The following is a 17393-nucleotide window of genomic DNA, read 5'->3' on the forward strand; positions in this document are numbered from 1 at the left end:
AGCCCTCCCTTCCACAAAAGGCTGTTGGGACAGGGAGAGAGAATGCAAATCATTTCCAATAAAGCAAAAATCATATAATAGGGATAGAGAAAATGCTATGGAAAAAGTCACAGAATAAGTCTTGCTGAGAGACAGCAGAGGGCTTTAAAGATTTCTTAAAAATAGTGTCAGCAAACATAAAAATTAGAAATCAACTAAACTAAAATTTGACTTATATATGTCTCTTATCTTTTCTATATAGTATTTCTCAGAAGTCAGGTGAAAAGTAAAAGAATTTAATATAACAAAGAAGAAAACATGAGAACCATTAAAAATTTTATCCTTAATTTGTAAGTAAAAACAAACCAAAAGACAACCAACCAATCATAATTGATAATTAGCCCCAAGTTAACCTTAAAACATATCTGAAGGCACATTCACTTTCACTAATGAAAAAATAAATAAAAACAATTCCACCCAAACTTTCAAGATTGGAACTGGAGGGATATATTCTTCAGAAGAAAGGAGCATTCAAACCATAATCCTGAACTGAAATTTCTCTTTGATTATACTGCCTCCACAACACTGGAGGGGATGGGAGAAGGAGGTGGCCTTTAACACTGGTCCAGTTACGGGCAAAAGACTTTTCCTTGATTCCTCACAGCACAGGTGAAACAAAACTGGGACATTCAAAAATATGAGTAAAAGGCTAAAAGATGCAAAGTATAATAAAATGAACAAAGGGAATACCACAAATGTACAGGATACAGATTGTAAACTACCATTTATTTATCTTCAGTTTATTACCCAATAAATGTGTCCCTTCTTTCTCATTCTTAGTCATCATTCTTCCAGACTTCAAAAATAAATAAATTAATCTCAATAAGCCTTAACAGTCATGTCATATAAAGGAGAGATAGGTAAAAAGTCATTAATTAATTTCCCTCTTGTAACAGAAAGACCTTATATCCATAATATCCAATTCAGCTTTTGTAATACCAGTGGGCCTCTAATTATCAAGATAGAATTAAATTCAAAATAATTTTTAAAAACACAAATGATACTTTAGGCAAAGGAAAATATTCCCCAACAAGTATGAAGTATTAAAGTATCCATTATTTGAAATCACATATTTATCATTATGTTTGAACTACTGCTCTGTAAAATTACTCATGAACATATGAAACAGCTAATATTAAGTGGGTTTCAGATCTTACCAAATTGAGAAAAACTCCTAATTCTGTGAAATAACTATTTTATAAATGAAAAAAAAAAAAACATATAACAGGACCTCACAGGGATTCAGTTACAAAACTAAGGCTGAAGACTGTAGTGCTTATCTAAGGAATGGCTCTAGCATTTCTCCAAATAAAATCTACTTTAAATAAAGTCACTGAATCCACTTGTAAATTATTTCCCTTTGGCTGTCTCATTATTCAATATGCTTTCAAGGAACATGGTGATGAAAGAAGAAAAATACCTCTTTCTAACATAACCATACTGGCAAGAACATTAACATTATCAGTATTCAAAGAATGTCTTGGCAGGTTATAAACCTTCATAAAAAGAAGGAACACTAATCCAAGATGTCAAAATAGCAATAGTACTTCTCATAGTATGTGCAATATGATTGTTTGTTTGTAATGCAGAAAAAAATTTTTCAAATGAAGAGAAACCAATATTGCCATGTTTAAATTTTAAGCTAAGGCAAAAAAAATTTCTCAGAAAAGCACATAAAGTATGATAAACATAAGCATTATTTGTAAGAGTAGAGCAGAACTCAATGTTCAGAGAGATTTATGATAATGTGTTGATGCTATTTTTGGAACTTAAACAATATATTTAACATTTGAGGTACAACAGCATACTAAGAAATAAAAGAGTGAAATAATAATTTATACTAAAAGAAAAAAGCTTAGAAATATAACTGAGTCCATGATTTACTTGTGTAGGTAATACTTAATTTTACTACAAGACTTTATTTGGGCTATATTAGTAGGCACAATTTACTTTAAAGTCATAAGAAACTTTTAAATACAGCACTATCTTCAGGTCTCATAATCTAGCTCTATTTAAATACTCAATGCTAAAAACTGATGCCAAGACAGTGACATTTTACTTACAGTACTTGCACCTTCAGAAATGTCAAATTCCCCAAGAGGAAGGCAGAGCCAGTTACCTCAGCATGTGCATTAAAAAAAAAGATGCCTGATGAAACTTTTGATTAAACAAAGACTAAACATACTGTGTCCACAATTATTATAAAACTATTTCATGTGCTATTTTCCACTTGAAGGTTTTTACCTTCCTTTAAGCTTTTCATGTGGCTCTTCCTGTCCACAAACTGATTTATAATTTTATTGTAAGACTTTTGATAGTATTACATTACTTTAATAGTACAATACTCTCCAAGATTTGCACTGCATCTGAAATTATTGAAGGCCACTGAGAGACCTGTGTTTGCTCAATATAAGCTCAGATATGGTGTACATGAAAAGTTATAAAATACATTGTATTGAAAAATACTACTTTCCATTTTCAAAAGAAAATACCTACACTGATGATCTTACACAGGTTGGGAAAATAATAAACTTATCCTAAGTTTAGAAGATATATATTTGACTTCAAATACTCATCTCCATTACATTAGACAATAATCTTATTTTATTCTTCTGTTTTCTCTTCCTCAAAACTTTTCTCTTTGGTTGTAGTCACTATTCTGCTATAAAAACGTAGCTCCTGTCTTCATGTTTTACCTTTCGCCATCTGTTTTCCTCTCCTGATCATTCTTTCTTTTGCCTTTGATATTTTCTTAACTTGGGTACATTCAACTTTTAATAATGAAATGTTCTTTGGATCAAGAGGTCATAGGGTTATTTATATTAGCAGGATGAGCCTCCATCCATCAACATCCTGAGGAATTCTAGCATGATAGAGCTGGAAGAGATTTCAAGGTATCATTTGGTTGAGCTCTATGCCAGCAGTAACAGGTGGCTGACTATTCTTAATGTTTTTCTTTCTTTTTTATTTTTTTAAGATGACTAAAAATTCTGATCATAAATATTCCACTGTAATTTGGTTTAATATGAGAATCTTCTTGGACTTCCCTGGTGGTCCAGCGGTTAAGAAGCTGCCTGCCAAGGCAGGGGACGTGGGTTTGATCCCTGGTCTGGAAAGACTCCACATGCTGCGGGGCAACTAGGCACACCCAGCACAACTACTGAGCCCACACGCCATGACCACTAAGCTTATGCACTCTAGACCCCACATGCCGCAACAGGAGAAGTCACTGCAACGAGAAGCCCAGGGACTGCAACTAGAGAAAGCCTGCTCGCAGCAATGAAGACCTGGAGCAGCCAAAAATAATTAAATTAAAAAACATATGGATACAGGAAGCTTGGGGCTGGTGCACTGGGATGACCCACAGGGATGGTATGGGGAGGGAGCTGGGAGGGGGGTTCAGGATGGGGAATACGTGTACACCCATGGCAGATGCGTGTTGATGTATGGCAAAACCAATGCAATATTGTAAAGTAAAATAATAATAAAATTTTTAAAAAAGAAAAGAAAAATGGAGATTAAAAAAAAAAACAAACATATGGAATCTTCTTAATAACAAGCATAAAGACATGGAGTAGAAAGAAAACTGGATGAAAAAGTGCTTGGATCTCAGTAGAATTACTTACCGTAAAATAGAAAACGGGGCTTCCCTCATCTGCCTGCCAATGCAGCAGACACAGGTTCGATACCTGATCCAGGAAGATTCCACATGCCACAGATCAACTGAGCCCATGTGCCAAAACCACTGAGCCTGCGCTCTAGAGCTCGGGAGCCAACACTACTGAGCTCACATGCCACAACTACGGAAGCCCACATGCCCTAGAGCCCATGCTCTGCCACAAAATAAGCCACTGAAATGAGAAGCCCGTGCACCGTAACTGGCGAGCAGCCCTTGCTCGCTGTCACTGCAGAAAAGCCCATGCAACAACAAAGACCCACCACAGCCACGAACAGAGATAAAATCAGGAAAACTGCTAGTTGATGTTTAAGAAGGAAATTTATTAACAAGAACAATTCCTTAGATCATTCTGAGCTTCCCTATACAAATAGAGGTAAGGCTGTCTACCCTACAAGGTTATTCTAAGTGCTCTGAAACCTAGAAAAGAACTACACAATGTAATATAGTATTAAAATACAAAGACAAAACAGTAGAGTGTGAAGAATCTATACTCAGTAGGCATGTAAAGTTTCAAAACCAATCTCAACATTTACCAGCTGTGCAATACTGAGCAAACCTCTCTAAGTCCAGTGTAGAGGACCACTGCAAGTTGATATAATGTCTCTTCACTCAGCTGCTGCTGTGGAGTACAGGAGTTTCATGAAACTAGCACAGGCACTGGCCCTGTGCACACCCTCAATAAGTTTTACCTCTCTACTCCCCACCAGGTTTACAAACTTCTACTCTCCTTACAGTAAATATTTTGAGGTGTACATGTAGAATTTTATGAAACAGAACATTCAGAAGATATGTAAACCTTCCTTTCCCCTAAGATTTATCAAGCAACAAGAGGAATTCCTCATCAGCCCTGCTTTGAAAAATGGAAAGAAATGAGTAGAGTTTCCTTTAAAAAGCAAACACAAAACTCTTGCAAAGAAGAAACCATTTAAAATAAAAGGTAGAAAATATCACTAAACAGTGAACTTTTTTTTTCATTTGTTTGTTTTTATTTTTATTTTTTTTTTCATTTGTTTGTTTTTAAACAGTGAGCTTCTTAAAGGAAAATAACAAGTCTCAGTCATCTTCATATTTAGGAAGCACTCAAACATTCCTTGGATGAAAAAGTTTCTTGGTGGAATAACTTATCTTAGAAATTAAAAAATAAAAGGTTCAATCAGATTTCATATAGATGTGAGGTAACAAAGATGCTCTTTATACAATAAAGAAAAAACTAAACAAATGTGGACAAATTTTGAAAGACTCTTACACATCTGATTTAGACAAAATGCACTGTCCCGTTACTACGTCACGTATCAAAAAATTCTGTAGAAAGTACAATAATGCTTACCTTGTTATGTATAAAAACAATCCTTACATCAGGTTTAAGTATACCATAGCTTATAAGGAGATCTTGAATCTTTTTAATTTCATCTTTACATTTTTTAGCAGTTGAGTAAAATTGCTTTCTTACAGGTAGATTCTTAAATAATCGTAAAGCAGTTACAGTTGTACCTGTTGGCAGATAAGAAGAAAGCATATTTATATGTAAAAGGAACCTCACAGATCTTCAAATCCACATACAATCAGTAATTAACTCCTTTTATTACTGAAGGCCATTTCTCTTCAAACTGTGGGAACCCAAAGAAGGCTCAACTGTGCGAGCTATTCTGATCTCTTGCTAGGCTCTCCTCTTTCTAACAGGTCTGACCCATTAAGTATGATCTCTTTTATGTGGGCTTCTCACGTGGCGCTAGTGGTAAAGAACCTGCCTGACAATGCAGCAGACTTAAGAGCTGTGGGTTTGATCCCTAGGTTGGGAAGATCCCTGGGAGGAGGGCATGCCTTACCCACTCCAAAATTCTTGCCTGGAGAATTCCATGGACAGAGAAGCCTGGCGGGCTACAATCCACAGGGTTTCAAAGAGTCAGATATGACTGAAGCAACTTAACATGTGTGATCTAAATAGGAATAATCTTATTTCTACCACTACTGAAAAACATGGGCTTACTGCTGATAGAATGTAGTATCTTAAGAAATCTGCTGATATTCTAACTACCTGGGAATGATGCTTATTCTGCACTTTAAAACATACAGATGATATAAGGCTACACAGCATATGTATAACCTTAATTATTCAATTAAAAATTCTTATCTGATGTGCAACACCATTAATTATCAGAGAAATGTATATCGTAATTACAATGAGGTATCACCTCTCACTGGTTAGAATGGCCATCATTAAAAAGTCTACAAATAATAAATTCTGGAGAGGGTGTACAGAAAAGAGAATCCTCTTACACTGTTGGTGGGAATGTGAATTGGTACAGCCACTATGGAAAACAGTATGGGGGTTTCTTAACAAAAGCTACCGTATGATCTAGCTACTCTGCTTCTGGGCATATATCCAGAGAAAACTCTATTTCAAAAAGATACATGTACCCCAATGTTCAAAGCAGCACTATTTACAAAAGTCAAGACATGGAAGCTACCTAAATGTCCACTGACACATGAACAGATAGAAAGTGGGGTGATAAGGGAAGTCCGAGATGGAGGGGATATGTATACATATAGCTGACTCACTTTGTCATACAGCAGAAATTAACAAAACATTGTAAAGCAATTATACACCAGCACAATTAAAAAAAAATAAAAAAGAAGATGTAGTACACACACACACACACACAATGGACTGAGCCAGAAAAAATAAAATAATGCCACTTGCAACAACATGAATAGACTTAGAGATTATCATACTAAGTGAAATAAATCAGAGAAAGACAATGTATGATATTACTCATATGCAGAATTTAAAATATGACACAAATGAATTTATTAACAAAACAGAAATAGACTCATGAACACAGAAAACAAATCAAAAGGAAAATAGCAAGACGGAGAGAAAATCAGGAATTTGGGGTGAGCAGATACAAACTACTATATATAATACAGGTAAACAACAAGGTCCGACTGTACAACACAAGGAACTATATATTCAGTATCTTATTTATAATAACCTATAATGGAAAAGATATGAAAAAGAATATATATGTGTATAACTGAATCACACCAGAAACTAATACACTATAAATCAACTACACTTCAAGTAAAAAAATTCTTATCTGAAATAATATCTAATTGCCTGGTTTAATTTATCTCATCTTCTGAAATATGCAAAACTAGGATAATGAAACAAAAGCTTTTTTTTTAAATTGTGAACTTATTTAACCAAAAACTTGAGGGGTGGGGTCAAGATGGCAGAGTAGGATACAGAGCTCACTTCCCCCTACTAACACATCAAAAATACATCTATGTGTGGAGCAGTTATCACCGAAAACAAAATGGAGACTGGCATTCAGACTCTTCCATAACCAAAGGTGTAAGAAAGACGCACGTGACACTGAATGCAGGGGAAGGGACGCAAGTCCGTGCAATTGCCCGCCCCTTCCGAGAGAGGGCGCAGAAGACGAAAGCGCACACGGGCCCAGAGGCCCTTCCCAGGGAACAATCAGCTGGAACCAGTTACTGGGCTCCCTATCCCTGGGGTCCAACACCAGGAAGGTGAGTCCCTTCAGGTGGTTTCAAAACCAGTGGGACTGACAGGCTCTAAGAAACCTAGACTCCACTCATGAAGAGTGAGCAGATGCTTGCTTACTCCTGAAATAGGACAGAGGGAGCAGGTCTCTGGCCTGTTTCCCACTACCACCTCAGCACACACCTTGGACGAGTTGAGCAGCCACTCTGGCACAGCTCCACACTATAACAAGGGCTGCCTTAGCCAACGGAAGTGCACAGTTGCAGGGGACCGGCGTGGCTTGAATCTGGGGCAGCATCCAAACAGGTCAGGGGCAATCGTTGCTGGTGCCTGCAAAGGAGGTGGACTGGGAACAGTCTGGAACTCTGACTGGTAATAGGGCATCCACGGTGCATGCCCAGTCCACACAGGGCATCTGCCTTGGCCCTTCCTGCTCCACAAAAGAGCTCCACATTAGGGCAAGGGCTGCCCTGGCTGTGGAGAATGTAGTTGTAGAGGGTGCAGCTGGCTCAGGCCCGAAGCAGCATCTGAACAGGGAAAGGCAACCACTGTGGGCACTCCTGGAGAGAGTGGATCAACAGCAGTCTGGTACTCTAAAATGGTGCCAGAACCACAGGGCATGGACCCCAATCCATGACAAGTGCCCACACGTGCTCCTCTTGCTTCAGCCCCCCTCGAGGGCAAGTGTGCCAACGCTGGGAGGGGGAGCACACATACTTAGAGAAAACAGAGCCAGCTCAGACCTGATCCTCAGGCCTTGTATTCCGGCAACACGGAACCTGATCTCATCCACAATCGGGTGGTATTGGTCACTGGGCAGAGAAGCCCCAGCTCACACTTGACTCTGTTCCAGACCATCTGTCTGTATCCCTAGACCCAAATAAGCTGAAAGCTGCCAGCACTCCGTGGAGGAAGATGTAATCGTGTTCATATAAAACCCAGCTCTCCTACCAAAGGCACCTGGTACTAACTAGGGATGACCCAACAGACACCCCTACAAGACTGCAATAGGTAACTGTTTCACCAAGTTTCATAGAGAAACAGAAAAGTAAGCAAAATAACAAGACAGAAGAATTTGCTTCAGATGAAAGAACAAGACAAAACCCATGAAAAAAAAAAAAAAACTACTAATGACACTGGTAAATAATTTACTAAATAAAGAATTCAAAGCATTACTAATCAGAATGGTAATTGGACTTGGGAAAAGAACAGATGAACACAGTGAGAACTTTAACAAGGAACTAAAAAAAGAAAAAAGTCAGAACTGAATACAATAACTGAAATGAAAAATACAGTAGAAAGAAATAACAGTGGACTTGGTGATACAGAAGAACACTTTTTAAGTGGTATGGAAGACAAAATAATAGAAATCACCCCATTAGAACAACAAAAAGAAAAACAAATTTTAAAAAATGGGAAGAGTTTTTAAGAGACCTCTAGGACAACAACAAACATATTAACATTTGCTTATAGGGTCCAAGAAGGAGGAGAGAGAAAAGGGTTGAAAATATATTTGAAGAAGTTATGGCTGAAATTTTCCCAAACCTGAAAAAGAGATATCCAAGGACAGGAAGCATAGACGGTTCCAAACAAAATGAACCCAAACAGAGGTACATCAAGACATATCATAATTAAAATGGGAAAGGTTAAAGATAAAGGGACCCACTCCAGTGTTCTTGCCTGGAGAATCACAGGGATGGGGGAGCCTGGTGGGCTGCTGTCTATGGGGTCGCAGAGAGTTGGACATGACTGAAGCGACTTAGCAGTAGCAAAGATAAAGGGAGAATTCTAAAGGCGGCAAGTGAACCCTCATAAGGCTCACTGGATTATTCTGTAGAAACTTTGCAAGCAATCAGGGACTGGCAATGATATATTAAAGTGCTGAAAAGAAAAAACCTACAACCTAGATATATTACTCAGCAAGATTATCATTTAAAATTGAAGGCAAGATAAAGAACTTCTCAGACAAGCAAAAGCTAAAAGAGTTCATCATAAACTCTTAAAAACAACCCTAAAATATATGTTAAAAGATAGTTTCTAAGGAAAAGGAAAGGTTACAACAAGAAAAATAAAAATCTATAGGAAAGATAAAATCCTACTATACAAATATAGGGGATTCCCTGGCAGTCTAGTGGTTAGGACTTGGCACTTTTACCACTGAGGGCCCGGATTCAATCCCTGGCTGGGGAACTAAGATCCGACAAGCTATATGGTGCAGTCAAAAAAAAAAAAAAAAAAAGGAAGGAAACCCCAAAACCAAAACAAAAAAATTCACAAAAGCAAATACATAGTAAAGGCTACAGATCAACCACTTACATGATATGCACTCATCTTCTCCTGCAAGAACACCAAAACTGCAATCACCTGCTGAACAATCATCAACAGGATAATGTTGGAACCCACCAAAAAAAGATACCCCACATCCAAGGGCAAAGGAGAAGCAACAAGACAGTAAGAGGGATGCAACTGCATTCAAAATCAAACCTCATAGCTGCCAGAGACTCCTGGAGGGCATGAACAAAACCTTGTGTACACCAGGACCCAGGGAAAGGAGCAGCGACCCCCATGAGACTGAGACAGACCTACTTGTGAGTGTGAGGGTCTCCTGCACAGGTGTGAGTCAACAGTGGTGTGCCGCAGGGACAGGGGCTCTGGCAGCAGCAGTCCTGGGAGGTAACACGTGTGCGGTAAGTCCTTCTGGAGGAGGTCGCCATCAGCCCCACTGCAGAACCGCCAGGTGGACAATCACATAAGTGAAAGTGAAGTCGCTCAGTCATGTCCGACTCTTTGCAACCCTGTGGACGGTAGCCTGCCAGGCTCCTCCATCCATGGGATTTTCCAGGCAAGAATACTGGAGTGGATTGACATTTCCTTCTCCAGGGGCTCTTCCCTACCCAGGGATTGAACTCGGATGTCCGGCATTGTAGACAGACACTACCATCTGAGCCACAAGGAAGCCTGATCCACAAACTGGAGAACAATTATCTCTGGTGGAGGCACAGGTCAACAGTGGCCTGCTGCAGGGTCAGGGACACTGACAGCAGCAGTCATGGGAGGCACAGTGTGCAGGCGAAAGTCCTTTTGGAGAAGGTCACCATTGCCCCTATCATAGTTTGGCCTCAGCCCAAACTACAGGAATGGAACACAACCCCACCCATCAGCAGAAAGTCAGATTTAAGATTTACTGAACACAGTCCTACCCACCAGAGCAAGACCCAGTTTTCCCCATGGCCAGTTCCTCCCATCAGGAAGCTTACACAAGACTCTTACCCTCATCCATCAGAGGACAGACAGAATGAAAACCACAATCACAGAAAACTAACCAAACTGATCACATGGATCACAATTTTGTGTAGCCTAAAGAAACTATGAGCCATGCTGTATAGGGCACACAAGACAGACAAATTATGCTGGAGCAGTCCCACAAAACATGCTCCACTGGAGAAGGCAATGGCAAACTGCCTCAAAGTTCTTGCCTTGAGAACCCAATAAACAATATGAAAAGGCAAAAAGATAGGACACTGAAAGATAACTCCCCAGGTCAGCAGGTGCCCAATATGTTATTGGAGAAGAATGGAGAAATAACTAGAGAAAGAATGAAGAGACTGAGCCAAAGTAAAAATAAGACCCAGTTGTGGATGTGACTGGTGATGGAAGCAAAGTCTGATGCTGTAAAGAACAATATTGCATAGGAAGCTGGTCCATGAATCAAGGCAAATTGGAAGTGGTCAAACAGGAGATGGCAAGACTGAACATTGACACTTTAGGAATCAGTGAACTAAAATAGACCAGAATGGGGGAATTTAATTCAGAGGACCATTATCATATCTACTACTTTGGGCAAAATCTTTTAGAAGAAATGGGAGTAGCCCTCACAGTCAACAAAAGAATCGAAATGCAGTACTTGGATGCAATCTCAAAATTAACAGAATGAGCTCTGTTCATTTCCAAGGCAAACCATTCAATATCACAGTAATCCAAGTCTATGCCCTAAACACTAGTGCTGAAGAATCTGAAGTTGAATGATTCTGTGAAGACCTACAAGACCTTCTATAACTAACACCAAACAAAGATGTCACAAAAAAAGATTCCCTTTTCATATTAAGGGATTGGAATGCAAAAGGAGGAATTGAAGAGAAACCTGTAGTAAGAGGCAAGTTTGGCCTTGAAGTACAAAATGAAGCAGGGCAAAGGTTAACAAGAGTTTTGACAAAAGAATGCACTGGTTCCAGCAAACAGCCTCTTCCAACAACATAAGAGATGACTCTACACATGGAAAACCACGAGATGGTCAATATCAAAATTGGGTTGATTATATTCTTTGCAGCCAAAGAAGAAGCTCTATACAGTCAGCAAAAACAAGACCAGGAGCTGACTGTGGCTCAGATCAAGAACTCCTTATTGCAAAATTCAGACTTAAATTGAAGAAAGTAGGCAAAAACACTAGGCCATTCAGGTATGACTTAAATTAAATCCCTTATGATGATACAGTAGAATTGACAAATAGACTCAAGGGATTAGAACTGATAGACGGAGTCCCTGAAGAGCTATAGAAAGAGGTTTGTAATATTGTACAGGAGGCAGTTATCAAAACCCTACCAAAGAAAGAGAGATGCAAAAGGGCAAAACCATACTCCTAGGAGGTCTTACAAACAGCCAAGAAAAGAAGAGTAGCAAAAGGGAAGAGAGAAAAGGAAAGATATACCTATCTGAATGCAGAGTTCCAAAATGAGAGATAGAAAAAGCTTTAAGTGAACAATGCAAAGAAATAGAGGAAAAGAACAGAATGGGAAGAGATCTCTTCAAGAAAATTAGGGATACCAAGGAAACATTGCATGCAAAGTAGGCACAAAAAAGGACAGAAACAGTACAGAGCTAACAGAAGCAGAAGATATTAAGAAGAGATGGCAAGGATACACAGAAGCACTGTACAAAAAAAGCTCTTAAAGACCCAGATAACCATGATGGTGTGATTACTCAGCTAGAGTCAGACATCCTGGAGTGCAAACTCAAGAGGGCCTTAGGAAGCATCACTAGGAACAAAGCTAGTGGAGGTGATGGAATCACAGCTGAGCTATTTCAAATCCTAAAAGATGATGCTGCGAAAGTGCTACACTCAACATGCCAGCAAATTTGGAAAGCTCAGCAACACAACTGCACTCATTTCACATGCTAGCAAGGTAACGCTCAAAATTCTCCAAACTAGGCTTCAACAGTACATGAACTGAGAACTTCCAGATGTTCAAGATGGATTTAGGAAGGGCAGAGGTACTAGAGATCAAACTGCCAACATCCCCTGGATCACAGAGAAAGCAAAGCAATCCCAGAAAAACATCTACTTCTGCTTCATTGACTATGCTAAACCCTTTGACTGTGTGGATCACAACAAACTGTAGAAAATTCTTCAAGAGATGGGAATACCAGATCACCTTACCTGCCTCCTGAGAAATATGTATGTAAGTCAAGAAGCAAATGTGAAAACGAACTGATTCAAAATTGAGAAAGGACAACGTCAAAGCTGTATACCGTCAACCTGTTTATTTAACTTATATGCAGAATACATCATGTGAAATGCCAGGCTGGAAGAATCACAAGCTGGAATCAACATTGCTGGGAGAAATATCAATAAACTCAGATATGCAGATGATCCTTCCCTTGTGGCTCAGCTTGTAAAGAATCCACCTGCAATGCGGGAGACCTGGGTTCAATCCCTGGGTTGGGAAGATCCCCTGGATGCAGATGATACCACCCTAATGGCACATAGCAAAGAGGAACTAAAGAACCTCTTGATGATGGTGAAAAAGGAGAGTGAAAAAGCTGGCTTAAGACTCAACATTCAAAAAGCAAAAATTATGACATCCAGTCCTATCACCTCATGGCAAACAAACGGGGAAAAAATAGAGTGACAGCCTTTTATTTTCCTGGGCTTCTAAATCACTGTGACAGCTGACGGCAGCCATGAAATTAAAAGATGCTTGCTCCTTGGAAGAAAAGCCATGACAAACCTAGGCAGCATATTATAAAGCAAAGATATCACTTCCCTGACAAAGGGCCATATAGTCAAAGCTACGGTTTCCCAGTAGTCATGTACAGATGTGAGGCTGGACCAAAAGAACACTGAGATCTGAAGAAGTGATGCTTTCAAACTGTGGTGCTGGAGAAGACTCTTGAGAGTCCCTTGGACAGCAAGGAGAACAAATTAGTCACTCCTAAAGGAAGGCACAGAAGAACTGTACAAAAAAGATCTTCATGACCAAGATAATCATGATGGTGAGATCACTCACCTAGAGACAGACATCCTGGAATGGGAAGTCAGGTGGCCCTTAGAAAGCATCATTATAAACAAAGCTAGTGGAGGTGATGCAATTCCAGTTGAGCTATTTCAAATCCTGAAAGATGATGCTGTTAAAGGGCTGCACTCAATATGCCAGCAAATTTGGAAAACTCAGCAGTGGCCACAGGACTGGAAAAGGTCAGTTTTCATTCCAACCCAAAGAAAGGCAATGCCAAAGAATGCTCAAACTACCACACAATTGCACTCATCTCACACGCTAGTAAAGTAATGCTCAAAATTCTCCAAGCCAGGCTTCAGCAATACATGAACCATGAACTTCCAGATATTCAAGCTGGTTTTAGAAAAGGCAATTTCTAACCAGAGATCAAAATGAACCAGACAGCAAATAGCCAACATTTGCTGGATCATGGAAAAAGCAAGAGAGTTCCAGAAAAACATCTATTTCTGCTTTATTGACTATGCCAAAGCCTTTGACTGTGTGGATCACAACAAACTGTGGAAAATTCTGAAAGAGATGGGAATACCAGACCACCTGACCTGCCTCTTGAGAAATCTGGATGCAGGTCACGAAGCAAGTTAGAACTGGACATGGAACAACAGACTGGTTCCAAATAGGAAAAGGAGTATGTTAAGGTTGTATATTGTCACCCTGCTTATTTAACTTCTATGCAGAGTGCATCATGAGAAACACTGGGCCGGATGAAGCACAAGCTGGAATCAAGATTGCCGGGAGAAATATCAATAACCTCAGATATGCAGATGATACCACCCTTATAGCACAAAGTGAAGAGGAACTAAAAACCCTCTTGATGAAAGTGAAAGAGAAGAGTGAAAAAGTTGGCTTAGAGCTCAACATTCAGAAAACGGAAATCATGGCATCTGTTCCCATCACTTTATGGGAAACAGTGAAAACAGTGTCAGACTTTATTTTTGGGGGCTCCAAAATCACTGCAGATGGTGACTGCAGCCATGAAATTAAAAGGCGCTTACTCCTTGGAAGGAAAGTTATGACCAACCTAGATAGCATATTCAAAAAGAGACACATTACTTTGCCAACAAAGGCCCATCTAGTCAAGGCTATGGTTTTTCCAGTAGTCATGTATGGATGTGAGAGTTGGACTGTGAAGAAGGCTGAGTGCCAAAGAATTGATGCTTTTGAACTGTGGTGTTGGAGAAGACTCTTGAGAGTCCCTTGGACTGCAAGGAGATCCAACCAGTCCATCCTAAAGGAGACCAGTCCTGGGTGTTCATTGGAAGGACTGGTGCTGAGGCTGAAACTCCAATACATGGGCCACCTCATGTGAAGAGTTGACTCACTGGAAAAGACTCTGATGCTAGGAGGGATTGAGGGCAGGAGGAGAAGGGGACGACAGAGGATGCGATGGGTGGATGGCATCACCGACTTGATGGACATGAATCTGAGTGAACTCCGGGAGTTGGTGATGGACAGAGAGGCCTGGCGTGCTGTAATTCATGGGGTTGCAAAGGGTCGGACATGACTGAGCTACTGAACTGAAATGAACTGAAAGGAAGGCAATCCTGAATATTCATTAGAAGGGACTGATCCTGAAACTCAGGGTCCAATACTTCAGCCTACTGATGCAAAGAGCCAACTCACTGGCTGAGAAGGACAAAAAATTTTTAAATCAACTATAACTATATACAGGATACGGAATAAAAATGAAGATGTAAAATATGACATAAAAAACAGAAAATGTGGGAGAAAGGAGTAAAAATATGTAGATTGTTTATAATGTGTTTGAACTTAAATGATTACCAGTTTAAAACTAGTAGATATAGCTACAGGTCAACATGTATAAACCCCATAGTGAAGTCGCTCAGTCGTGTCTGACTCTTTGTGACCCCATGGACTGTAGCCTACCAGGCTCCTCTGTCCATGGGATTATCCAGGCAAGAATACTGGAGTGGGTTGCCATTTCCTTTTCCAGGAGATCTTCCCAACCCAGGGATCGAACCCGGGTCTCCCGCATTGCAGGCAGACGGCTTTACCATCTGAGCCACCAGGGAAGTACATATACACCCCATGGTGGTTACCAAATTGAAAACTGCAATAGGAGTTTCCTGGTGGCCTAACTGTTAGGATTCCAGTCTTTAACTGCCACAGCCCAGGTTCAGTTCCTGACTGGGCAACAGATCCCACAAGTTACTAGGTGCAGCGAAAAGAAAGAAAAAATATATAGGGTGGCTGACTGAATTAAAAAACAGGATCTAACAACATGCTGCTTAAAAGAGACTCACTTCAGAGCTAAAGACCCACATAAGCTGTAAGTGAGAATATGGAGAAAGATATTTCAAGCAAATAATGACAAGAAAGCTGGGGAAATAATCCTCATGTCAAAAAACATTTTAACACAAAATCTATAACAAAAGACAAATAATAAAGGAATCAGTGTAAAAGCAGGGCTTAACGTGCATTAACATATATGCCCCTAATATAGGAACACCTAAATACATAAAGTAAATACTAACATATATAACTGGAGGGGGAAGTGGCAACCCACTCCAATATTCCTGCGTAAACATCCCATGAACAGAACAGCATGGCAGGCTACAGTGCATGTGGTTACAAGGAGTCAAACACGACTGACCAACTAAGCACAAACACAACATATATAAATGGAGAGACAGACAACGATACAATAATAGTAGGGCACTTTAAAAACCCACTTACACCAATCATCTAGAAAATAAATCAATAAGGAAACAGTAATGGGTTGGCCAAAAAGTTCCTTCTTCTTCTTCCTTAAGTTAAAAAAAAAGACACATTTTTCATTTTCACCAAGAAGTGAACAATGTATTCACTGTTTTGTTCCACTGCTGCTGCTGCTGCTGCTGCTGCTGCTGCTGCTGCTAAGTCGCTTCAGTCATGTCTGACTCTGTGCGACCCCATAGACGGCAGCCCACCAGGCTGCCCCGTCCCTGGGATTCTCCAGGCAAGAACACTGGAGTGGGTTGCCATTTCCTTCTCCAAGGCATGAAAGTGAAAACTGAAAGTGAAGTTGCTCAGTCGTGTCTGACTCTTCATGACCCCATGGACTGCAGCCTACCAGGCTCCTCCGTCCATGGGATTTTCCAGGCAAGAGTACTGGAGTGGGGTGCCATTGCCTTCTCCTACCTTCTGCCATTTTTCAGGCAACTTCATAATTTCATCTTCCCTAAACTTATCTTTTGAACAAAGAACTGTTTCAAGCGCCTTTTACAGTCTTCCAGTGAACTGAAATTTTTTCCATTAAGAGAATTTGTAAGCCAAAACAAATGGAAACCTGAAGCTGCAATGTCTGCTAAACGTGGGAGATGAATCAGAACTCCTCAGCCAAGCTGTAACAACAGTTTTGCCTGGTGATCAAATAAACATGGTCTTGTGCTCAAAATTCTCCAAGCCAGGCTTCAGCAATATGTGAACCGTGAACTTCCTGATGCTCAAGCTGGTTTTAGAAAAGGCAGAGGAACCAGAGATCAAATAGCCAACATCCGCTGGATCATGGAAAAAGCAAGAGAGTTCCAGAAAAACATCTATTTCTGCTTTATTGACTATGCCAAAGCCTTTGACTGTGTGGATCACAATAAACTGTGGAAAATTCTGAAAGAGATGGGAATACCAGAACACCTGATCTGTCTCTTGAGAAATCTGTATGCAGGTCAGGAAGCAACAGTTAGAACTGGACATGGAACAACAGACTGGTTCCAAATAGGAAAAGGAGCTCGTCAAAGCTGTATATTGTCACCCTGTTTATTTAACTTATATGCAGAGTACATCATGAGAAACGCTGGACTGGAAGAAACACAAGCTGGAATCAAGACTGCTGGGAGAAATATCAATAACCTCAGATATGCAGATGACACCACCC

General features: G+C 39.9%; 1 protein-coding gene across 3 annotated transcripts in view; it reads right to left on the reverse strand.

Annotated features, from left to right (window-relative positions):
• PMS1 (PMS1 postmeiotic segregation increased 1 (S. cerevisiae)) overlaps window positions 1-17393 on the reverse strand; it is a 123942-nt gene that overhangs the window by 63334 nt on the left and 43215 nt on the right. For all 3 annotated transcript variants that reach the window (XM_010862906.1, XM_010862905.1, XM_010862904.1), the window contains exon 5: window positions 5046-5209. In XM_010862906.1, coding sequence (XP_010861208.1) covers window positions 5046-5209 — 164 coding nt within the window. The remainder of the gene's footprint in view (window positions 1-5045; window positions 5210-17393) is intronic.

The sequence above is a fragment of the Bison bison genome, unplaced genomic scaffold (assembly GCF_000754665.1).
Source record: "Bison bison bison isolate TAMUID 2011002044 unplaced genomic scaffold, Bison_UMD1.0 scf7180017864485, whole genome shotgun sequence".
NCBI lineage: Eukaryota > Metazoa > Chordata > Mammalia > Artiodactyla > Bovidae > Bison > Bison bison.